Source organism: Gambusia affinis, linkage group LG17, assembly GCF_019740435.1.
Source record: "Gambusia affinis linkage group LG17, SWU_Gaff_1.0, whole genome shotgun sequence".
Taxonomy (NCBI): Eukaryota; Metazoa; Chordata; class Actinopteri; order Cyprinodontiformes; family Poeciliidae; genus Gambusia; species Gambusia affinis.
This window is the reverse complement of record NC_057884.1, coordinates 8430696-8456200: the sequence shown is the minus strand read 5'-3', so window position 1 is coordinate 8456200 and position 25505 is coordinate 8430696. Positions and strand designations below refer to the sequence as shown.

The 25505-nt window shown below is 39.4% G+C and overlaps 1 protein-coding gene across 7 annotated transcripts in view; it reads right to left on the bottom strand.

Annotated features, from left to right (window-relative positions):
- The window catches only part of rapgef1b (Rap guanine nucleotide exchange factor (GEF) 1b), a 47403-nt gene extending 37851 nt beyond the window's left edge, over positions 1-9552 (bottom strand). For 6 of the 7 annotated variants that reach the window (XM_044143952.1, XM_044143955.1, XM_044143956.1 and 3 more), the window contains exon 1: positions 9156-9552. In XM_044143952.1, coding sequence (XP_043999887.1) covers positions 9156-9183 — 28 coding nt within the window. In that variant the 5' untranslated portion in view covers positions 9184-9552. Of the gene's footprint in view, positions 1-3590; positions 3732-9155 lie in introns of those variants that run through there. The other variant, XM_044143957.1, reaches the window with a different exon arrangement.
- Positions 9553-25505: the final 15953 nt, after the last annotated feature.

Genomic DNA, 25505 nt, shown 5'->3' with positions numbered 1-25505 from the left:
TTCAAACTAAAGTCTTACATTTGTTAAGGAGGTGAACTTTTCCACACAACTTTAGTACGCGCACAAGTAACTAGAACACTCAAATGTGTTACAAGCCAAATCATCAATAAGTGATATCAAAGCAGCGAGTAAACAAGATGGCATGAGGTTAGCGATACAGCTAACTGCTGCGATGACTGTAGTTTAAAGGTCTCAAACTTTACTCCCTTGGATGTATCCATGGCAGCCAGACCAATGAATGAACCAAATGGCTAAATTGCTTCCTTTTAACTGCACTTCAAAGATAAACATGCCATTTATTTGATTAACGTAATAGGACGCCCATAACTACAAAAATATAACAAGACATTTCTGCATTTGCAAACGTTTGTGCTGATGCTGAAAGAACATATTTTAATTTTATTGCGTGTTTAATCTATATTCAGAGTAATAAATACACATTTATATTAATCTAAATTTACAATATTTTGTTCTCAAGTTAATATTTAGCCAGCATTTCTTTTACATTTTAAAATCTGATCAAAGTAGAAAAATCCAACAAGAAGTGGGTGGATTAATGCTGACACAATTTGTGTGCCTGGAAGTCACTCTATCCGTTACAGTTCCAGCAGGATTAAAAGATATCAATCTAAGGATTCGCAGTCATTGATGGAGCCAAAAACAAACAAAGCCGTCTAAACATAGATCTACCTCGACAACAGCAGTGACTTGTTTCCAAGCAATGCCAACTTCTCCTTTCATTCCTGATTTGGAGTGGCGTCGGAAACTGGCAGCAACTGTAAAGCTTCCCCTTCATTGTCCACCGGCGCCCTGCCACTTTAGGGCCTCAGCGAGCGGACAAGCTCAGCCCAGGCAAAGATTTTTACTGGATCTCCATATTTTGGATTTTCTTTACAAAATATTTAAAAAAGCCAAAATTAAGAGTAATATTTCAGGCGATATAGCCAGCAAGAGAATAAGCACAATTCATTGTTCGGAACAACTTAAGTTTAGCATTCGACAATAACGTCAAACGTCGGAGGAAGTCATGAGTTCCTAATTTCTAAAATCAACTCTTAACAAGAAAACTACGTTAAAAAGGCAAATTGGAATCTGCAAAAGTTCAAGCAAGCCAAGAACTTAAAAACAATGTCATCTAATATATATGAACCTCATTTATGTTTTAAATTACCGCTTTTTTGCTGTTTACTTAAAGCATCCTGTATAAAAAATAATTTCAACTATTTTCTTAATCACCATTTCTTATCCAATGAATTGTTTAACCGAAAAAAAAAAAAAGAGTCAGCTGCACTGATGTTAAGCCAAACAGAAAGGGTTGAGAATTTCACATTTTGATATTAGAAGTAATTTTTTCACTGCAGATGCATCTCTTGCTACAAATGATCAGCTAAAGGAATGCTGTTATTGCATTTTAGGCAGCAAGATGTTTATTTTCTCATTTAAAACAGGAACTGAATTGTTTGCTTGCATTTTCAACACATTTCTATATCTCTCTGTATACAAAATAATTCAAATGGAAAATCAGCAGAATGTGGCAGATTTTTATCAGCTTGATTAGTAGTCAAAAATAATTGATAGATTAATAACTAAAATAATTGTCTGCTGCACAGCTACACATAACATGGTGTCAAATTTCATTTTAATTGGAGTATTAACAAATTTTATTCCATCTTTGACTCAATAGTCAAAGCAAACATCAAACCATTTTCTTTAAAATTAAAGGCAACAAACTAATTAGTTCCAACCAAATGTTAACATCTATAGAGTATAGCCTGCTCTATGTATTTATTTTGCTATTTATTTAATAAGTGAATCACAATGAGGACTCTACATGTCACTACAGAGGCCTAATATTGCTAAAAATACTGAGCAAATTATTTTAGACAAATGATACACAAACCCATCCAAACACCAACTGCTGTGTTTAAATACATGTTTTTTTGTTTTTTTTTTTAGCTGAGCGCACCAGAGTGTGTGTTTTCAAAACAAGGCATTAGGTCTCTCGGCCCTGTGTAATTACACAATAATGAGCTCAACTCCCTTAATTTAGGAGCCTGTACGAGCTACCGACTCACCAGGGTGGATCATTTCACACAGTGTGACTGGGGTAGCACCGCCTCATAACAAACATTAATAACCCGAGCGGCGCTAACCCCTACGTGTGGGTCAACAAACATACTCAGCTACCATGGTGAAGCAAATCAAACACAACCGTGTCAGCGATGCAATTTTATTATTATCATTACTTATTACTTTTTTGTTTTTATTGTGCAACAGGATTACAACGATGACATCCAGGCAACCGTGGCAAGACGTCACCTGATGAGCTGGGATTAGAGAGGCTTGCGCTTCTGTCTACGGATGGTGGAGGCGATAAGGTCAAGCAGCAGCCTCTGATGGAGGGCTGCGAGCCTGCAGAGCCGCCTCTTAAAGCTGGGTCCGCCCAAGGCTTCAGCAGCGCAAATGAGCACTTTCTATAAAGCCACATGACACAAAAAGCACAGCGAGGAATGTCCCCTGCACTTTATTCTGCCCGTGAACCTATTTTACCAAAGTTAAAAAAAAAAGAATAAAAAAAAAGCTTCCAAACTGGTAAGAAGAGCTTTAAATAGAGACGTACACACCCCTAAAAGTCCCTTAAAGACAATTAAAACTAAACAATTAAATCACAAAAACCGCTGCAGCATTTTTATACAGTAAAACTTCTGTAGTCAGAACATAGGCAGCAGTCAAGTGAAACGAGCCTTTGATAATATTTTCAAGTGAGGGACCTGCATTCTTGCCACGTATATTCAAATACACAAACTATTGTTTGTCATATATTCAGCTGTTTCAGCTCAACATGTTTCAAAAAGCACAATACAACTAGAGGTGCTTAATAAATCACCTGGCGACTGAAAATGTATATTTTTTTCCAGGATAAGTGGCCTGACCTGAAATCAGCTAGTCGGATGCTTAAAAATCTGATCTTTTTCTGATCAGTAAATGCACCGTGTACATGCATCCAAGCACAACAGCCACTGCAACGAAAAAGCAGAGAGATGCGCCTTTGAAACAGTAGCTGTGTTTTCTACAACTTGTCTGCAATTCCTTCAGGCATTCAGAAAGCGAGAAAGAAAACAGGAAGTCTAAATGGAGTACAAATATTTTTTTTATCTTTTACCAACTGGATCTATTTCAACCTCAGTTTTTCATGGACTATGCTGGATTTGAAAATGTTAGCAGCCATTCAGAAATCTCAGAGTTTAAGTAACTACATTCTCAAAGATTTCAACGTGGACTAATGTTTTGGAAAAGCTAGCCACAATAACATCAAAAACTGTTTTATATGTCTACTTTGTAGTCATTTTTGTCTTACTTTAATTTTTTATTATTGTTTTTAAAGGTCTGTTTTTCCAAGCACACATACATAATATGACACTGCCTCTGCTCGTGTGGCTAGAAGGCTAAAAAAACAAAAAAACAAAAACCTCTCTTAAAGTTAATAAAATTACTATCTCCAAGTTAAGCTTTTCAAAAAACAGCATTTAACCACAAAATTCTGACAAGGCAGATCAACAGTAATTTTCTGTGTGTTGCAGTTTCTTTACCTGCATCCTCATCCACATCCTCCCGTAGAGAGGAGTCCGTGTCCTCGGAGGAACCCTGGCTCCTCCAGCTTATATTGCCCATGCAAGAATCCTTTATCCACAGAGCTTAGTCCTGGTGAGATTGATGGTCCCGTTCTCTGTGAGCTGAGGCTCGCCGATCAACCTTGCCTTTTTACAGCCATCCCTCAACGGGACTGCTGACTTTTAGTCATGAACTCACTAGTCCTTGTGACCGTCCTCACTTGACTCACCCATGTTGCATCGCGCCTCACAGGAAAGAGCCACAAATAGACCTGACAGAAGTCGACAGGCACTGAAAAGCAGTCGATTGTTTCGAAAAAGCAAACCTGAAAAGGGTAAAAGAAAAAAATCCTGGTCTGAGTCAAGAAGGTAGTATCAGTGTCCATGAAAGGGAACCAACTCCCAGTGACATGCACTGGGGAAAGTCATGAAGAAGACAGCTGTCCACCTGTGGAAATAAGTGACCTCTCTAATGTAGATGCTGACACACAGCTTCAAACGAAGCATCCAGGCGGTAAGTGTCTGGAAAATGGACATAAGCCCGAGACATAAACCTGCAAAGAGAACTGGCCTCGACTTACAAACGAGACCCTCTGAAAACGACTTTTACTGCAGCCTTCTGCTCCTTGGAAGACGTTGATAAAGACACAGAAGACCAAAGGACTTGAAAACCTTCATGTTACAAATGCCCGACTGCATCCACTCCCCATCGATTGCCTCAGCCCCAGTCGTTACCAAACGTGCAATCAATCCATTTTCCTACCCCGTTCCTATAATCTTTCTCCACCCTCTTTCTTCTCATCCCTGAACCATATTCCCTCCCTCTTCTTTGCTTTCCCATACACAGAACACACACACAAAAAAAGAAAGAAAAAGAAAATCTAATTACAACACTGCTAAACCTATACGGGAGCAGCAGGCCTCTCATTTTGTGGAGCAGGGAGGGCGAAGAGCTTGCTCCCATCAAACCTCAAAAATTTCAGCATGTCAAACCAGGAGCTGTAGCTGCCCTCTCTAAAAGTGGGATCACTCATCAGCAATGTGGGCTGACCAAATTGTCCCAGGAAGTGTTTTGTAATCATAACTTCTTCAGCTCTGGCGACTAAGGCAAGCGGGCCTTGCTATTTCTGTACATCACACAACAATATATTTTGAGGCTTAAAGCATTCCAGTCACCACTTCAGAAGCACAAAGGCGTCCGAATAACTCACACTTCGGCGTTAACTCTAGGAATGCTAAAGAGGAAACTCCTTGCATCGCAGCTAAACACACAGATACACACTCCCATTATTTGCAGGGACGGAGGGGTGGGGTGGGGAGGTTGAGTTGGGGTGACAGGGAGTCTAAAATAGGAAACTGATGGATCAGTTCCGCTGTGGCTGGTAACTACTATCAACTGTCCAGTCAGAGAGGAGTCCACAGGCTAATTTTAAAACATCGATACTCCCACGGCTTTGTTACCAGCGCTGACGAGCCAAAACTTGTGTCATGATTTCTGACTCCGTGTCGAAAATGAAGCCCAGATTTTGCAATAGCCGGGGAGAAAATAAAAAGGAAATAGAAATGCAGGCTTATCTCTTTTCTCTTCCCAACATTTAAATTTATGCTAACTCGCCACCAGCTCAACGCTCACGTAGAAAACTGCAAATTCATGTCATCACATAAACAAGGTTCATTTATGAAGGTCACACAGGGACAAATCTGCACACAGAAATTTAAAAAGATGCATGCATCAGGCTTTCCCTGGCCGATAGTGATTTACACTCTTTGTGCCAGTAGCTGTTGTGACAGATTAAGATTTTGTTTCTATGGCTTAAAACACACAAATTAACAGGACCAGCACCGACCAATATTTTACACCCTTGAAAAGATGCTAGTTCATCACATGCCTATGATTTAATTTGAAAAAGAAGAAGAAAAAAAGTGCAAATGGGCAATTTCTTATAAACAAAAGAAATAAGAAGATTCTTGCTCATACAAATAAAAAATAAAAAAAGCACAACAGCCTGGCATCAGAACGAGTTCTTTCTTTGCAGAACAATCCAAATCTCATTTTCTGCAAGCTAGAATAAGTTTACTTGTACCTAAAAATTGTTTCTGCAACGGCATTTGATAGCTTTATTATTTAAAGGAGAAGATCATCTGAGGTTTGTTGCAGCAAAGGAATTTTTGCAAACAGGCTATTGCTACCTCCTGGTGGGAAATTCATAATTACAAACCGTGGCAAACTCTGAAAGTGTTTCCAACTCCGTGAAGATATTTACACATTTCTGTAGTAAATACATATCTCGCATTCACACCAATACCCATTCCACACACCATGAATGTCACCACAGTTTTGCGATGTGTTGAGATGACAAGCAGATCATCCCACCTATACTAAGGGAGCATTGTTGGAAAAACAAAAATAAGGCACAGAGAGAAGTGAGTTGAGCAACAGGAAATCTTAAAAGGATGCAGTATCGCTTGCAAATCAAATATTTCAAGTTTACACCTGCCAAACACCAAACGTTGAGAGAGTTTTGGTTTGATAGATAAACAAATCTGGAATCAGAGAGGTTGGACAAATGGTGTCTAGACTGTCCACCACGGCTGCCAACATGTGAACGAACCGAACTGGAAAAACACCACGTTATTATATAACTGACAGCCTAAGGAGGAAGGTAATAAATCTCATTTATATTCTATTCCCAGCTCATTCAAGTGGACTGAATGCCTGAAATGGAAGTAAAAAGCAGTTCAAACGAACTAAAAGACTGAATCCATTTATGATTAACAAGTAACCTGAGCTGAAAATTGACATTTTTTTTTTTTTGTCATTTTAATGTCTTCGGTGCTTTGCTCAGATGTTAAATTGTCTAACAAACAGACGGAGACAAAAACTCAAGTGAAGCTTCTGAGCTGGATCATAATATCTGTAGTTTCTATGAAAACAATAGAAACAACAGCCGTTATTAGCTCATCACCTATTCATTACGCGCAACTGGAACGCACGCCGACACAAAACTTCCCAAACTTTTGCAAAGAGAGCACAGCATACCAAATGTGAACTGACAAAACTGCTGTAAATCTCTGCTCCTCTCCACCCGGTTCCTGCTCCCTCGAGGAAATCACAGAGCAGCGAGTTTGCAAGTCAGCTGCTCCAACGTTTTTGGGCAACACTCAAGACTCTGTATCTGTTTAAGGATTACAGTCCCGGGTGCCTAACCGGTGATGTTATGTGGGTGCGTAGGCAAAGAAATAAATGCTACGGAAAATAAATCAACCACCCACTTGGATGTTTTATGTCTCTATTTACTTTTTATGCATGTGGATGTGACATTGAAATGGAGCGCCACGACAGGTTGTAAAGCCAGCTCTAATAAACAGGTCACGAATTTGAGTGTTAACATCCCAGAAGGGGAAAAACCGTTCACTTTGGGACACGGTTACCATGGCGAGAGGGGAGTATGTTTATGTAGCAAGTGAATCTGGCCATTCCTCTCCCATGGAAGTTTGGGGTCCATGTGTGCACTGAATTGACAAAACGAGACAATCTGTGCTCCATGGTAACCACTTAAGTAGTTATCCCCATACATCATTTGTTATTCTTCAGTCAATGGCTAAAAATCCATCTACTCACAACTGGGAGCTTTACATAAAAATCTGAAAATGTTCATCAGGAAGATGAAGATATTCCAGCAAACCTCCTCCGTGTTACACATATTTAATAGTAATTTGAAATGTAACGGATCCCGTTTAATTACGAAATACCGGTAGTTTTTTTTTTTTTTTTTTTTTAAAGCTTACAGGTAAGAGTTTATTAAATTTATAGGAATCTACACAGAAAAATTCCTGTTTTTTCCTAGTTTAAAATACCAGATTGTTTAAAAGTCAAGTCTGCAGTGATTTTATGTTTTTGTTTTTGAAATATTACTAAAATTTTATTTCTCAAATTAGCTGAATAACGCAGATTCTTCATATAGATAAAATGAATGAAATACATAACTTATAAAATGCAGTCTTGTTCTCTGAAATATTAAAAGGTCCATCCTACTTGTTTTTTTTCCCCCCAAAATTAAAATCTTGCAAGCTGGACATTATATTTTTAAGTGTGTAAAAAAGAGGAAACTTTGCAACGTTATGAAAGGAGAAAAATGTGATATGCTGCAAAATATTGTCTACGGTTTTACAGATAGATTTTACTGCTTTGTTATGATCCAAAATGAACCCCCCCCCCTCCCCCCCCTGGCCCCCTAAACTTTATTTTTTAAGAAAGTCATTGTTTATTAATTTTTTTTCTAAAAACGTTTTATTAAGACAGCTCATTCCTCTTTTCAGATGCAAATTATGTGTCGGATGGATTTGTGCCTTGACAACAGACCTACAAGTCACTCTATAAGTATAATTAGGAAAGCTTGGGAAAGCAGATGTGCGAGTCAGAATCTGCACTGCCTCTGACTTTTCATTTAGCTGTGACCATATGTAGTCATCTGTCCGCAAGACACGAAAGGAATCGGAAACTTTTACGCCTGTGAGGAATGAGTGAGCCTGGCGGTGGATGATGACACTCCCTCCCCGCCTGTCGGTTAATGGGAGTCCCATTTACTGCAAGCGACTCCGGGCAGGACTGTGTGTGTATATATATATATATATGAACAAGGCCAGGCAGGGAGACAGCTGCTGGAATGGGGAAGCAAGTGTAACTGGCGGGTATAAAGTTTCCTTCCCAAAGGCATACATACCTAAGACGACCCCTGTTTGCACTCGCATTTAAGAGTGCAATGCAGTGCTTTATTTGCCTTTCGCCTGCATACAAAATGAGCCACGCAGGCGGACACAACAAGCGACCAAAGCCATGAAAAGAAAAAAAAAATTGCCACATGCACAGAAGTGAAAATCAGTTCAGCACAGATACACACGGAGGTCCTGGGCGTGAACTAACTCCAGGTGTCGACACAGCTAACGTTAGCCTCAAAAAGCTAACATTTAGCTGCTGCTTCCAGCAGCAAACCCACATCAAACGAGGATAAGCCGTGGGAGAAAACATTTTAAATAACATATGCCGAGTTCCCGAAGGATTCCGAGATATTTCCTCATCCCAGAAAAAAATATCTGAGATTTGCTTCAAGCGGTTATGGACGTTTTCCAACAATAAACGATTATATTTATGTGACCGTAGAAAGGAGAGAGAAAAAAAATCACTGGGAGACTGATAAAATGCCGGTGAAGTCCCATGCCAGCTTAAGAACCACAGCATCTATATGTGATATTACTTCTGCCTAATTTTACACTGGTATGCTAAATCAGCTAACACCAGCGAGCAGAATAAAGAGTGACGCTTTATTTTCAATCGGATAGCCGAGAAAAGAGCAATCCATGAGGCCCAATTAAACCACCGTTTACACTGGACACATTCATGCAGTGTTGTCCGGGAGCCTGAAGATTTATCCATACACATCCCGCGTTAAATTCATCCACAGCTCCCCTTTATAATGAATCTCGTTATTACAGTATCACAAGGTGGGAGTAGTACGCTTTGAGTCTAGCCTGGGCAGGACTTACCTTGCTTGCTTTCTATTTTTCTCGACATCTTCGTAGCCAGCAGCAGCGGCAGCTGTGATCCCCGCTCTCAGTTCAACAAAAACGGTAGCTGCAGACGAGCCTCGCCGCGCGAGTCCTCCGATTATTCCCTCATTTTCGATGTCCCACCGTGTCCAGGAGATGATTCCGTTGGGGTTAATGCGCTGTATTTACAGGCCAGACACATTGGTACGGTCAAAAACGGTCTCTGTCCGTCTCCGGGTAATTTTCATTGGATACACACACACACAAGCGCGCACAACACACGTTAATGCCCTGATCCCAGACTCCGGCAGAGGAAAAAGAAGAAAAAAAAAAAATCCCATCTGGTGTAACAGCGCCCCCTGGTGGTAGGAATTGAACACGTCAGCTTGACATCAAGGCGATGGGCGTGTTGTAACTGCAATTCAAAGGAGTTGCATGCAAATCCTCACTAGTTTTTTTTTTGTTTTTTGTTTTTTACAAAAATACATGTGGTGGTTATGGAATAACTTTATGCATTGGAAATTTATTTGAACTTACTACTATACAATTTCAGGAGTTTTACTTTACAGTTGCCGCATGTGAAGTGCTTTTTATTTACTATGCTATTATGTGCAACTACTTCATTTTGTGAGGTTCTGTGACCATTAAGTAAAAAAACATGTAAATTGGTTCTGCGTGTTTGAAAGATGTACTTTAACTATGTTTCATTTTTATTGTGTCAATTACACACAGTTAGTTGTTCTACAACTATATCTAAGGAATGTTACTACAGTGTGGGAGAAATATATAGCTTAGATTGCTTTTGATCATTAGCCTATCATATTGATTAGCCAAAGAACTTTGTCATCCATCTATAAGCCGTTTTTCCATTTTTATTTAGAAAAGATCAGAGGAGGGAGCTGTACATTAAAAAAAGCTTAGCAGCATAGGATTCCCTAGTAATATTTTTACTTTAACATTTCCACCATTCTGATTTCTACTAGTATTTTCTTGATAAATGAAAGTGTTGGTGCACCATCAGCTCTCACCAGTGAACAATCAGAACACTTGTTAATTATAAGAAAAACATTTCATTCTGAACTCTAATGTTCGGAACTTTAGATGAGTCAGTCACTGTTTCTGATAAGATCGTCTCCATTTTCTATTTGTACGTAACTTCTCTAAACAGACTGCAATTAATTGAATTAGTAAAGACACCGGATGAACACCACAATTTACAATTTTAATTATTTTGTTGTACATCTTTTTTAACTTGAAAAACAGGAGTAAAGGAGTATATAATGTTTTCTGCACAGTTATCTTGATATGAAATCCTTTTTTAAAAAAAAAAAAACCTTTAAAGAACGCACAGTGATTGACCTTGTTTTACTCAATCTGCACTTTTATTTTTACACATTCATCCATGTACATACCATCACTTGCTTCCATGGCAGGAAAATAAAGAAAGCAGAAAGTACAGGAAGAGGGACAGCTTCTGATTTAACCTTGATGTCTGCAAACTGCTGACTGGGCCGCTTGCCTTTTTGATGCTGCACGTTAACATGGCCGTTAAGGAGCGACCATTATTATGTCTCTCACATGTCAAGGAAGCATTCGATGTCATCCTTTTATGAATAATTTATCTGTCTGACAAGAATGATCTTAATTCTCTGAGAGATCTGGGTCAGCATGTTCTCTTGCAACGCGCTCCTGAAAGCAGAGGCATGTATTGAGGACTTCATTATGTGTTGTTGGATTCTTCTCTTCCATGTTCGTGCAGCTCACCCAGTCATCAACTGCTTTTAATCAGTTATCAAACCCAGGCCTTGACTGTCGAGGAGTCTTATTCACGCCAGCTGCCATTATGCCTCTTTCCTCGTGTTATTGCCTGCACTGCAGAAACCACACCCAGAGTGCAAAGTGCTTGTTGTTTGTGCATGAGCAAGAGAGTAGTGTGGGTGTGTTTGCTGTACCGGGGGAAGGTGCGGAATTAGTGAAATACCTTACCTGAGGCAATGATAAAATTCACAGAAGAAAGACTCTGAAGTGCCATGCGGTAAGAGACTAGTTGGGGCAGGATGTAGAGGCATGGAAAAGTTAAAAATCATATTACTTTGAAAAACCCCACAAGTATATATAAAAAACAAAAAACAAAAAACAATCTAAGAGAAATAGAGTAAAATATTTACTTACTGGTTAGTGCAGAAGAAATTTTGTTTCCCCATACACTTCTGCAGCTTCTGATATTTATTTAGATTTTTTCATAGATAGTTGCCCAATTAGAATCGCCGTTTCTCTCAGAAAAGACTGACATGTGCAAATACGACATGCTTTCCGCATGGCACATATTTCTTCTCCTTTTTTTTCCTTTTCAATTTCAGAAATTTTGCAGATTTGATGTTTAAAGCAGAACTTAACAGAATGAATCCCTCCCTCTGTTTGGTTGCAACAAAAGCTGAATACACGACTAATCCACTTGTGAACAGGAAGTTTAAGAAGCAAAATATTAGCAGCATGTTTTCCCCTCCAAGTTTATCATTGCTAGTTTGGAGACATATGTTAAAATTCACCACTGCGCAGGATGCTCTAAAAATTCAGTCTATTTTTCCCTTTAAAAGTTGAATTTTGTTTACTCTAATTTCCTCTAACATAGTAAGTATCTTGGACTGGCTCTTCTACTGGTCTACTCTTATTGAGCCTGGTTCTGCTGGAGGTCTCATTCGTTTGAGAAGGAAGGTGTTGCTTTCCTCTGTCACCTCTTTCTTTTTCAGGGTTAGGAATTGCTACAAGGTCAAGGACTCTATGCAATTGACTGGGCTGACATAAGCCCAGTCAATTGCTTATGACTGGGCTTATGTCAGCCCAGTCATAAGCAATTGAGAATGCCCAATTTTTGGAGAATGCCCAATTTTTTTTGAAATTTCATGAAGTTACTTCTGTATCAAGCTGAATCCTCACCTCAAAAATGAATTGTTCAGCTTTATGCCTTTTTGGAATCACACTAATGTATTTATTCAACTTTTTAAAGTTACAAAAGTTTGTGTTGTATGCCAATATTTTTCTGAAAGCACAACAGATTTGTCTAGAAGTTTAGCATAATACTTCCAATGACAGGCTACACTAGTTATCCTTAAAATAATTTTACATTATATTAGACCACACATACTATAGATGTTTGAAATTAAATGTTAATGTCTAGCTAAAAAAAAAAAGGTAATTTTCCCAAATCTGTAAATTGAAATCTTAAGTGGCTCTATGCTGCCATCTGTTGGTCATGTGAAGATGTGCAATCCAAGACGCTGCCAGTTTCTTTTCTACCAGAAGATGGTGCTCGTAAACTACAGATCAATTTTTGTTGTGACGCTCAGTTTTGTAAGACGTGCTGTAGTTTTAGTAGTTGTTGCAATGTAACGAAAAACATAACAAAGAAGATGCTGTAAAAATGCGAATAAAATAGAAATTAATTACAGGTTAAAATTAAAACTGGAAACTTTTCTTGATGAGCCTGCCTGTTAAAATTGGGAAAACATGAGAGAGATTGCATAAACAAAAAAAAAAAAGGAGTTTATGAAGAATTTATGATCTAAAAAGATACATTTTCTGATTTTGTGGTAACTGCTATTCCTAAATTGAGACTCATCCACAAAGACACAGACATCATTTAGTCTCACACTGAGTTTTGGAAGGTTTATACCCTGCACACTGGGAAATGTCCCACTGGGACTTGAGTCTGCTGTGGGGCTGAATGCGGTTCCCTGCAGACTGAGGAAAGAAAGGAGAAGCAAAGCAGTTTGGTTAGCTGAGAGTTGTCACTGTGAGCTGGGACAAGAACGACGTTTGAGCTCTGCGGTGGTGGGCGTGCGATGCAAAGCTCAAACCCAGTTTAAGGCTCTGTTAACCTTGGCCAGCGGTCAGGCCCCTCCGTCTGTCGCACACCCGGGACTTGGAGACAGAGGGGTGAAATCACTGAGCCTTAAATGCCTGAATACATTTAAATGAATTGGGGGGAGGGAGGTTGGGCACATTACCCGCACGACAGTTGGGGTCCTCTGGCTTTATTCCTTTTGTCAGAAGAGGATATTTTTTTAATTAACTTTTTTTTTTCCATGACAGAATCAAGGTGAGGTTGAAAGCTAGAGGTATTAGTGCCAGTGTTGACATGAGTCGAAGAAACTGAACATGAAAGGCAATGGATGGCAAGCACATAGTGTGCAGGTCACTATCTGGTCAATGCTCCATGGGAATGGAGAATTCTGTCACTGCAACAAACACACTGGGACCCTGGTTGACGCAGACAGGAAAAATCAGATGGGGGGAGGTCGACAGCAGCTGTAGTGGAAAAAACGAACAGCGCCAACACACTCTTCATGTGGACATAAGTGACTTACAGATAACACTTAAAATCAGTTGAAGAGTAAACGTTAATTAGTCTGATCTAATCTGTCACTTTTTAAAGCTTCTTTTGTAAAAAAGAGAACGTTGGGACAATTTTTCCTAATAAAGTTAGAAATAATGAGCAAAGAATTATAAACAATGAGTTATCTTTATAACTTGTTCAAGGGTTAATAAAGAATTAAAACCGTTGTAAATTAGCATATATTTTATTGATCATGCATCAGTCTTACACTTTATATACCACAGTGAATCACGCACAATGCTATATTCTTTTGAAATTTTCTGAAGTTATTCAAAAGATCAATAAAAGTCAGAATTTTGTCAGAATGTCAGATGGATCTCAGTGACCCCGACCTCCAAACTTAATACGTCCACCTTGCTTATGAAATCAACTTTTACTAACTTTTTAGAACAGTAAGACATGAGGAATTGGAAATATATTTTTTTTACAACCTTCTGTCGTAAAAAAAAAAATCTTTTCATTTACAATCATGAGTATTTCAAAAATAAAAATTCTAATTGGGGAAGTGAGATGATCCTCCAGTAATCCAATATTTTTGTCTCACATTTGAAAGCAGCATCTTCAGAGACTTTTCCAAACAATAGACTTTTGCAGTCCCTCGATTCTCTAGTATAGCATAGAAACAAACAAACCAAAATAATAACTCTTCGAAGGCAGGTACTGCTTGATTGAAGTTAAATGATATGTTCATATTTGACTTAAAAGTGAAATTTTCAAATATTTAGCACAGATACACACAGAGTGAGTTGTCTTTCTTCAGATAATTCACACACACTTTAATATACCACCCCCTTCAGTGTACATCTTGCTACAGTGTTTGAAAGACGTGAGGCATGCAGTGAAACTCACTTCTGTAGGTAATTGCAGTTAGCCCGGCCTGCCTGATATCTTGTACTGTTAATAGCTGTTATCCCGGTCACCAAATGGATCAACTAGCAAATCCCGCTGGTTTTCCAACTTGGAACTGGAAACTGCAAACAGTTTACTTTGTCAGAACACGTAGAGGAGATCTACGGTAAATTTTGGCGTTAAAGTAAACATAGAGGAGTAGACATTAGCTGGCATACAGTGAGAAATTATTAATGTGCTGACACAGGATTTTGTTGCGGTGCTCTTTAGAGCTCTACGGGGTGGTGGGCTGCGGGTTTTGGAAAGCTGCTTCTCTTTCAGCATGGCCACATCCTCTCCCTGTGTCTGCTGCTCTCCCTCTCAAAACCGCATCCTTGTTTTCCTCAAAGTTCCTTTAAATGGCAGGGTCGACCTTTCTCGGAGAAAAGGCATCCATCCTTCCACTGACATTTAACTCTGAGGCAAGGGTAACGAGGGCAAAGAGCATGAAATGAGATGAGCCGCGGGGGGTCACAGTGAGACTTGACCACTTGCCACTCCTGCGCTTCCATTAGCCGCTGGACTCCATGGAAGGACACCCTCGGCCTGAAAGGTGAGCCTGAGGCCCTTTGGTTGCTAAAGCACATAAAGCTTAGGAGAGAGAGGAGCGGCCCTGTGATGTGCCGATGCAGAGAACAATTACAGGTCTTTAGATGATCAGGTTAGCAGAGAGTCTTTGCTTCCTGTCCTCCACCCACTCTTTATTTTAGAGGGCTAAATGTCACCATTCATCCTTTTCTTTGTATTGCTCAGCGGGTCAGAGGCATTTAATGGCTGTTTAAGGGCGTCACCTTCATGACACTTAACATTTTCTTATTTCACTCACCGCTCTTGGGTTTATACACATTTGGTTATGTTTAACATTTTGTATTTTTGTAACAATTTAATTCTCGGACTGACCTATTTTTGCATTTAAAACAGACCCCTGCTTGCGTGCCTCTTTGCACAACCCTTCCAGTCATTTCAGAGTGTAACGCCGGTCATTTGTACTGTCTGGCAGGTGTTATCAGTAAACATAGCGGTTGACAGGGATGCGTCACCGTATATTCACATTGGGCTGCCCTGGTCTGTCACAGGAGCAGTTATTATGAAGGCGCGGAGTGACGGAGTTCGGTCTGTGGGTGTCACGTTTCAGCTCCTGCCGGCTCCTCGGAGAGAAGGGTACCTGCAGGGTGGGGAGAGAAGTTCTGCAACCTGCTTCAGCTGCGCGGCAGTAAAAGTGTTATGCAAAGGGTCACTTATCAGGATCACTGGTGATTAATGAACTAAAGATGGTAGGCTGACGCCAAACTGAGAAATAGACACTTTAGTTAAAAAATGTTTTCTAACTGAGTGAGTTTTGAACTTTGTTATTTACTCATGATTATGTATTTCAAGAATTATAAACTGATCATTGAAGCATTTTGCTTTCTAGCAACTAAATAATTTCCTGGCAGTTAAATCAGTGTACAGTGAAAGTATATTTTAGCAATATTGAATTGATGATGAGTACAAACCAGACCGCACCACTTTAGGTTGAACGAGTTTATATGAAACTACTTTTGTACTCATCCTGAAGATCACAACAAATTAACTAATGTTTAAAAAAAAAATCTAAAAAAGAAGATGAATTTCTCAATATGGAAGTACACCACTGTGTACAGGCATGTATTAATTATAGTCACATGTGACTTATGTGACTTTCCATAAGTCACATCATATGGGAAGTGTGACTTTCATATCTTTCTTTTTGGGGGTTCGGTGAGAGGTAATAAAAGAGGAAAAGAATGAATTTTGCTCTACTACACAGAAGGCAGTGAAAGCCCTGGAAATGTTGCCAATGGACCACAGAGCAAACACAGATTGACAGATAAAAACATGGAATCCTGTTCATTACCGGGGGAAATTTCTAGTTTCTAAACCACCTGTTTGGATCTCTGTGGTTTGTGAGAAGATGGCAGACTAATTAGTAGGAACCAGTTTGAAGAGAGGAAGAACAATCAGATTCCACAACAAGCTAAGGATTGAACCTAAAAATCTTTGCAGTCAAAGTCACTCTCTCCTTTTCTAATTACCAAAAAAACCCCCAAACAATTTCTTTTGATATTTCCAAAACACAGGCTGTGCAGCTGGTAGAAGGTGTTCTGCATGGAGTTTGTATGCATGCCAGGGTTCTCTCCAGGTACATCAGCTTTCTTCCACACTCCAAAAACATGACTGTTGGGTTAATTGGTCTCTCTAAGTTGTTCTTAGCCATGATAAGGAGGGCTAGTGGCTTTTTACTTTTATATTTCTTAGGAGAAATGGAGTCCAGGGTGAGGCTGCCCATCTGCACACCCATTCTTGTTGAGCCACCCCCCCATTAAAGTCCATTCTGCAAAATACTGTAATCTCTTAAAGTAAATAATCAAAAACATTACAAACAGTAAAAGTAATTTTTATTACATACAAATAGATTCATCTACTGTCTAAGTATTTTAGAATAGTCTTTTCGATTCATCTAAAATGTCAAAGCTCAGATTTAGACATTGTTTCATTCCAAACTGGAAACCAGTCAGATTTTCTCTTTGTTCTAGTGCTAACTATAAATGTCAGAAGCTGACAACATTATTCCTCTCTGTTTCATGCTCAGTGGTTTCAAATACAAATGGAACATGTTCTCAAACAGATTTGCATGGACAGTGTAAGCATGGCGGGTTTATTAAAATAAAACGTCAGAAATACTAAACAAACTTCACCACATTTATGGAGTCGTTTTGTGAGAACTCAGAAAATCCGAGTTCAGAGTAGAGGGAGAACTCACTAATAGTTTTCCTTTATAAATAATCCCAAATAAAAGTTCCAAAGTACTGGTACTTAAACCAACACCAGTGTTACTCACTGTGCTAAACTCAGGAGGGCACACACTCCCCACTCTGTACATAAAAATGCACATCAGGAAAACCTGTTTGTTGTGCAAGTAAAGTATGGAATAAAATAAAATAAATAAAGCACGGTCCAGCATGCTTCTTCTATATTTTTTACATCTGCATTGTAGTACATAATGACCCTTCTTTTCAAATAAATTGAGAAAACAATCTAGAATCACTCCAGTCCTTGTGAAACTGTCCACATGCACAGCTTGATTTGTTTCATTTTATCAGTGCTGTATGAGCACATTCAATTGACTTAGATCAAATTAAACTGCCTCAAGATGGTACAAGTTTAACACATCTTGCTATGTGTTTTTCAATAATAAATATTTCCACAAGTTCAAATGTGGACTGCAGATCCAAACAAGCCCTTGTTGAGAAAGACATCCACCTATGACATAAACTTTAGGCATTAGCTGCTGTTTTTGGCAATCGACTGCGTTCATATTTTAAAACTATCTTATAAAACCTTAAATGGAAGAGTTACCATCATTAAGAGTTAAGTTCAACTTGACTTCATCCATGTAATCCAGGCATACTTCCACATTCAAAATTCAGACAAGTGATTTGGACGTTAAATGATAAATGATACATAAATATGCATACTTGACTGCTATTCTAAGTCTTAGTGACACTGCTGTTTTCTAGGGTCATTCGGCAAAAACACTCTTTTCACACAAGCGTCACCTCTCCACAGAATTTCAGTAATAATTGCTAAGGAGCTTTTGTAGCGTCTTTCTAAATGAGAACAGGCAGGTTATTAAAAAGTGAAAAAACAAAACATAACCTCCATAAGAGGAAGTACACCAGAGATATGACTGTGTGTTTTCTGTGGACAACCTCTTCTGCTGCCACAGAGCAGTCAAAAAACTCCTTACATAGGATCTTTAAAAAGACTGTATAACACCAACATGTTCTCCACACAAACATGCTGTGTTGTAATACTCTGAATTATGAATGTGTGCTGGATTACGTAAGGAAGACATGGACGCAAGGACCAAAAGAAACAACACCCTCCTCATTATCTCTTCCGCATTCCGTCTGCAAACAAAAATACTGAGGCAACAGGAAAGAAAAAAGGCAACTACAGCAAAAGACAAAAGAGGTAAAACAGCAGTTCTGGCGGAGCTCTGTTGACAACGTTCCAAGGGATGATTTAGCCAAAAAAACCCCGAACATCTGTTGGTTTCCAATGACATCTAATTGCTTGTTTTGGATGTTAAAGCTCCAGTGTGCTGCAGTGAATGGTTTGATAAAGACAGAAACCCAGTTTGCTTTCCTCACTGCAAAGACAGTGACCTAGAGCCTTAAAGCTCTGTTCAGGCATCATATTTATTACTAAGGCAGGTTTAACCTGGATCATATGAAAGGGATAGTTTAGGTGAGAGTTTGTAAAAAAAAAAAAATTACAAGCAGTTAATACCAGATCTGCAGGGAGTGGATCCTAAAACAAGTTCAATCTCAAACACATCACAGAGGTTGATGGAAGCAATGTTTTACCTGCCGTTCCAGTGGTGCCCAAAGTCGATCCTCGAGAGCCGGCATCCTGCATGTTTTAGTTCTCTCCCTGGTTTAACGCAACTAAATTTAATAATGACTCATTAGAAGGTCTAAGAAGAACACTGACATGCTGAAAAGGTTGCTCCTACCAGCAGGGAGAGAGCTAAAACATGCAGGATGCTGGCTCTCGAGGACCCACTATGGACACCCCTGCTTTAGAGCATCTTTATACCTATTTGGGCAATTATTTAGATGAGAACTGACAATTATTTGCACAGGAAATGGAGGTTGGAGGCAGTGATGGGCAAATAATGGGCAAAAAAATTGAACATTTTCAGTCATTCATCATGACCAAATCCATCCATCCATTTGCTGTATTTACTTTATCCTTGTCAGGGTTGTTGGAGAGGTCAATATGAGGTCAATGGGCAAGATGGAAGGTACAAGCTGGGTTCCCAGTCCATTATGGTGCAACACAGAGACACACATGAACACATGAATGCCTGGTAAAGGCTTGCAAACTCAATACAGAAAGAGCCCAGAATGGGATTCAAACCCGGATCTTCTTGCAGTGATGCAACTGCACCATGATGGCACATCTGTGACAAAATGAGATGATGTGTTTTTTTTGAATTTCTAAAATATTTTCTGTCAGGCAGTTACTCTGACATAAATTGATTTAGCTGCTCATTTCTTAATACTTGTCTCACATGAGTCGATTATTGGTGGTGCTCTGCCACCCCTGTAAATCTACAGACAACAGCATCGTAAGACTTCAAACACATCGAGATAGAGGCCAGAGACCAGAGGCCTTCATCTGGGCATTCCTTAGAAGGTTTTCTGGAGGTGTCCCAGTTTAACCCTGAAGTGCTCTGTCTGCCAGCATGGTACCTAAACGGCAGATGTAGTCCGTCAAACACATGGTACAAACACGTATTAACTTGTTTTTGGCCACTAGTCTCTCTCCCACGCAGTTCCATTCCCTCTGAAGTATCTCATTGCATCAGTAGCTGGTGCATCAGTGGTGTGCACTGCTTTGAAAAGAAGCCAGGTACAACGCGAAGGCAGAGAATACTGAGACCGGCCTTCAAAGGATGAAAGGTTTGGACAGCTTGCGAGAGCTCAAACGCCTGCTCTGCTCTGGTATGAGCGAGCGTTTGTGACACGGGCGAGGGGACAAGTACAAGTGAAAAGGGTGCGTGTGCATGTGGAGTGCAGGCCTGTCATGTAAAATCTATGACACATACAAAGAGGTTACTGTAACATGAGGCTGTCTGTCATACACCTACTCACATGGCTCATCAATCATTTGCTGGCTCCTCTAAGAGTCACTTTTTTGATGTTTTTTTTTTTTTTTTTTTACACTTACAGTACGTCTGTATAATTGAGACGCAAGAGTGCGCAGGAAAAGGAAAAGAAAAAAAAACCTAAATATAAATCCTGCATGTCGCTGTGCTCCCCTTTCTGTGCACAGAGGGAGAGGAGAGTTGCTTAAAAAAACAGAAAAACACCTACAGCTCAGGCCTGCTTATACAACTCAAATGCCTTTAATGTGTTTGGTTTGGATGTGCAATGTCAGACAGATGGCCTGCTAGTCCTGCTCATCACCTGCTCTCTGTGGGCTGTCTAAGGTCATTTACTGATGTAAGTGAACAAATATGTGCTCAAGCCCATGTATAGCATGTTTGTCCAAAGGTGAAAAGACATAGACAGGAAGCTTGCTGTTTGCCCTGAACCCGTGATGAACAGCTGATCAGGTCAGCCATTTGGAAACAAGGCAGAAAAATGTCATTTTTAAAGCTGTTGCAGCTGAAATAATAATAATAATTAAAAAAAATAATAATAAAAAAAAGAAGAGACATTGAGTAAGGTAAATTTAAAAGAAAATATGCTCATATATTTTTCTTCCATTGCTAACATTCACTAAATTAATTATTAATTTTTCTAATTTTCATTCTTTTGAAGGTTTCGGCATTATTGTTTTTGTAGCGGAGGTTTAAACATCATTTCCTGTTCATGGAATTAGCTTTTAAGGGTGGGCATTGTGAATCATCCAGGCACATAGAGTCATTTTATGGCACAATTAAGAAACTATGTTGCCTTCAGTTGCTATAAAAACAATGTGCTTTAACAATATGACTTCAAATTAATTTGACTTTGCAAATTTACCCCTTAAAATTGTTTTCTTTGAAAGAAACTCCTTCAGCACATCATCACAAAAATGCTCCTCCATTATGCTGTTTAAAATCATTCTTACCTGAAAACTAGTTTGCATGATAAGCTCAGCAGACTATCAGCTCCACAAATAGTCACCAGAAGCATTAAAGTCTGTTCGGATATCATATTTATTATTACTAAAGCGGGTTAAGTACGGAAAATGCGAAAGAGATAGTTTGGGATTTTTAAAGTGTGGTGTAAAATGATTACAGGATTACTCAAACATGCATAAAATGATCAAAGGAACACTCCATGTATGTTTTTAATGAGGGAATAACGTTAGAGCATGATATAAAGTTAAATAGAATCAATTATACATTATAACCCCTTGAAAAATTTTTCTTTTTTGTCACATTACTTCCATAAACTTCTGTGTATACTAAAAATATAAAATACTGTATTAGCTACACGCTGGATGACTGTAGCTCAGTGGGAAGAGTAATCATCTGGAGTTTGACTTTAGCTACCTCTATTGCATATGACAATATTTCATAAATAAAATAATTTTATTTTTATTTTTTTGCATCTTTGTATTGAAAACACTATAACTGGAATCCATTATTCTGAACAATAAAGCATGTCACACTTAAAGTTATTTATCGTTTTCTGTCTACTAAGCAGTTATGTGCTGTGTAGTGTTGGTCAATCACATTAAAATAAACACTTGTGGCATACATTTGCCAGCAACACATCGCTCACATTTAATACAGGAGAAAACAGAAACAGTTTGTTATTCAAATCAGTTAATATGCTTTTTAATTCTGCAGCCACACACGTCCAGAACAGCCTTGTTGCAGGGCTGCAGATGGTTGCCACCAAAATGGCATGATTACAGAGGAAAGCTGTGGTACGATTTGGACGGCGATCACTTTGAGGGCCAAAATAGCTGCACTGGTGGTAAATAGATCGAAATAGCCTACGGTGTCCAGTTCACAGGCCTGCTGCCCCACTCTTTGATCTCTGGTCCTAATGAGTTTTCAGAACACAGCCAAAGATGAGAAGACAGGCCTTTTTTCTCTTTTTTTTAAAGGAGACATGGGGTAAGAACTGCTGTAAGCAGGACTGAGATGTTGCTTCAGTTAACATTAGTATTCCCTTAAGTATTCCCTGCTACATTAGTAAAACCTGCCCAAGCGGCTCTCCAGATGCAAGGTCACTATCATCATTACAGTAGCAACTAAGTTTGAGCCTACAAAAACCCTTGCAGGGTTATGGAAAGCATACATTAGTTGGTGATACAAAATGCCTTTTCTACTGTAAACAGATAGCTTAATACTGTCAATAATTCCCTTTGTAGCGATGCCACTTCCCCGCCCCGTCCTGGGTGGATCTCGTAGTTGGATTTGTTGGGAAGGATTAAGTACTAAACCACCAGTGGGCTGAGACGTTGCCAGGGGAGAAATATTTGTTAAACTGCAAAGTGCTTGTGTACAGCACATTCTGTTAAAAGCAAAATCCCTGTGTGAGAGTATGCAGCTGGAAATGTAATCAAAAGGAATATTTAATGTCTTCCCCAACCCTCGTTCAGATTCAGCATGCGGTGCACTTTGGAATGCTCACGCTCTCCTTTTAACGGTGACAGGCATGCATTAGCTCCCCACATATTAGCCTCATATCACTCACATGAACCACACAACCAAAGAGCATGCAGTGATGAAGCAGCAGGAGAGACAGGGGAGGAGTGGGTTTGTCTTAATTATTTATTTTTTAAACGTGCTTAAGGAATGTAATTTAGTGAATTCTGGGCAAGGCTTTTTGTTGGCAAATAAGTAAATTACAGTTAACTGGATTTTCGGGCCGGCTCATCTTCACTGATCATTTCTCTACGTGGAAATTATTGAACGTGCCTAATCATATCCAAACCCCCTCAAAGGCTCCAGAAGAGCAGGGACATCAAAGAGTGGATGACAAGACAGACAGATTCACAGTTAAAATTAAAATAAAAATATCTAAAAAACACAAAGGCCAAACCAGCACAGTGGCACCTGACAAGTGGAACACAGTCTCTCCACCTTAAGATGTGCATGTCGCTACCATCCATCTTTCATCAAATCTTATTTCCGTTTTTCTTTTTTTTTTCTTAGCCATCAAAAGACTCATGCTCAGGCACAGCCAGGCGGGTTTTTTTTTTTTTTTTTGCATCATTAGAGCCAGTGGGTGTATTCTGAGACAGACTAATGACAGCTCGGCTTTTCCACCTCAAACAGAGCCATTGCTCATTTCCACAAACAGATACATATGAATAGATGGGAGTTTTCGCAAAGATGGAGCCTTATCAAATATTTCCTTTCACAAACCGAATGACTCGCCGCTGTGCCTGAACTGTTTCAGTTTCAGATCTATTGTGTGGCCAGCGTCGGTCATGTTGATGTGGAAATTGTTGTTCTGTCTGTGCGGCTCTCTCATAGGCTAGCTGATGAGAATGAACTGGAACAATGAAAAAATGATTGGCAGTGTCTTTTAGTGTGATGATTTTACTACAAGCTTCATATCTCCAGTATTAGCTTTTCAGTGAAAAATCTAAAATTTTACTTTTCATTTGATTATAGCCATTCAGTTGAAGAAGTTCTACATGAAACCAGGTTGATTGTGAGACTGGTGAATCACTTCGTTCTTGATTTGGCCAAATGGTTTTAGTAATTATCTTCCTGAAAGACTCAAGTCAAGGGCGACCCATTTTCAGGTTTTTTTTTTGTTTGTTTGTTTGTTTTAGGCCGTTTTTCCTATTGAAAATATCATTGCATTTTATAGAGTTCATTAATCTACGCACATATATTATACTACCAAACCTACCCAGAGTGCCTCTTGGCAAAAAAAGGAATAAACTTTAGAAGCAATAACATTTAAATAGACAAATCTCCGTTATTGTACATTTAAAAAACTCAGTTCCAGTCCAAGTTAAAATTCCGGTGTAGTTTGGGCAACTTTTCACATTTATATTTGTTGTGTTCGGACAGAAAAGGCCTTTTTTGGCATAACTCTTAAACAACTGCTTCCTATTTAGATAGCATCTAATCGGTGTTATGGAGAGTTTGGATATTCTAAAATGTACCTATTGTTCTAGTTCTTAAACAATCAGCTTTAGGAATTATTTTCTTTTCATTACCACTCTCCTGAACGTATGTAACAAGATAAATCTGGATTTTCCCCTAGTCTTGTTTCTCGTAGTTCCATTTCTAATATTTTTGCTTATAGACAAGGGCACATGTGTGCAGGGAGATGCACATTTGCCTCAACTGAACTGCATTTTCCGACGTCCTTCCCAAATTGAATGGTGTCTGAGAGAAATGTGTCAAGACACATTTGTATTTTAGGAAAACAAAAAGTTGCAAATTGCTACCTAACAGCTTCCAGTCTAGATACTGTGAAGAATAATTTTGAGTTACATTTGTTTCATTGAATTTGTTGGTGATTCCAATATGTTTGATATCAGTTTTACCCCAAAAAACAAATCTTGTGAAATTTTCAGAGCAATTTAACTTCAAACAATGACTTTTTCACTTCTTGAAGGAGCACCAATGAGTGTGGGGGGTGATAAATTTCTCATTTTGCTTCCAGAAAGTTAAGCACCGTAAAATGAAGTCCTCCAGCGCTTTTATATTCTAACACTGTACTTCACAATCTTTCTCCCCATTCATTTTCCTTGCTCCTGCTTGACTCCGTTCTCCGTCCTAATTCCGACGCGGTTTGCATGCCAACGCCAATGCTCCCCGTAAGAGCAAAAGTGTACACCGCTGCCATAAATCAGCACATATTGTTACGTCACTCCACTGCTTCGCAGCGCCTCAGCTTTTTACCTCACTTTTGATCTCAAAGATATTTGTTGACCCAAAAGTAACAACCTGTTTTAGCAGCCCATCAAGACTGTCCCAGCGGATAAGCGTGCAGGTGCAGACACCTCCAACCAAAGTGTGTGCGCTGACCTGGCCCGTTATAGAATATGAACAGGCAAATGCAGTGGCCCAATTTTCCCGCGCCAGCTCCAGTTGGAACTGCAACATGTTGACAACACTTCATAACCTCCAACATCTCACCCCCACCAGCACCAAACCTCTGCATTTGCAGCGGCCCAGAGCGATACAGATTAGATCGTAATATGGATTGATCCCTTCTCCCGCTCCCTCCCACCTCTCGTTCTCACACACAAATTATGGGTGCGTGTGGATTCCTGTGCCTCACGATTTGTGTAAAATTTGTAAGCTGCATTCACCAAAAACCACAGCCAGCTTCCGATTCCTCCCCTGCTTTCTGTTTGGCTCCCCTCCCCATGTATTATTTTCGTATTCTGGGCCTTTCTGTGAGATTAATTCCTCTCTTCCCATCTTTGGGCTGTCAGCTCGGGGTATAGAGTCATTTTTTAAAAAGGCTGCTGTTCCTGGGGACGGGAGACTGATTGAGTCGTGGCCTTTTTCTGAGTGGGTAAAGAACAGGATTAATGCGGAACTCTTGAAACCA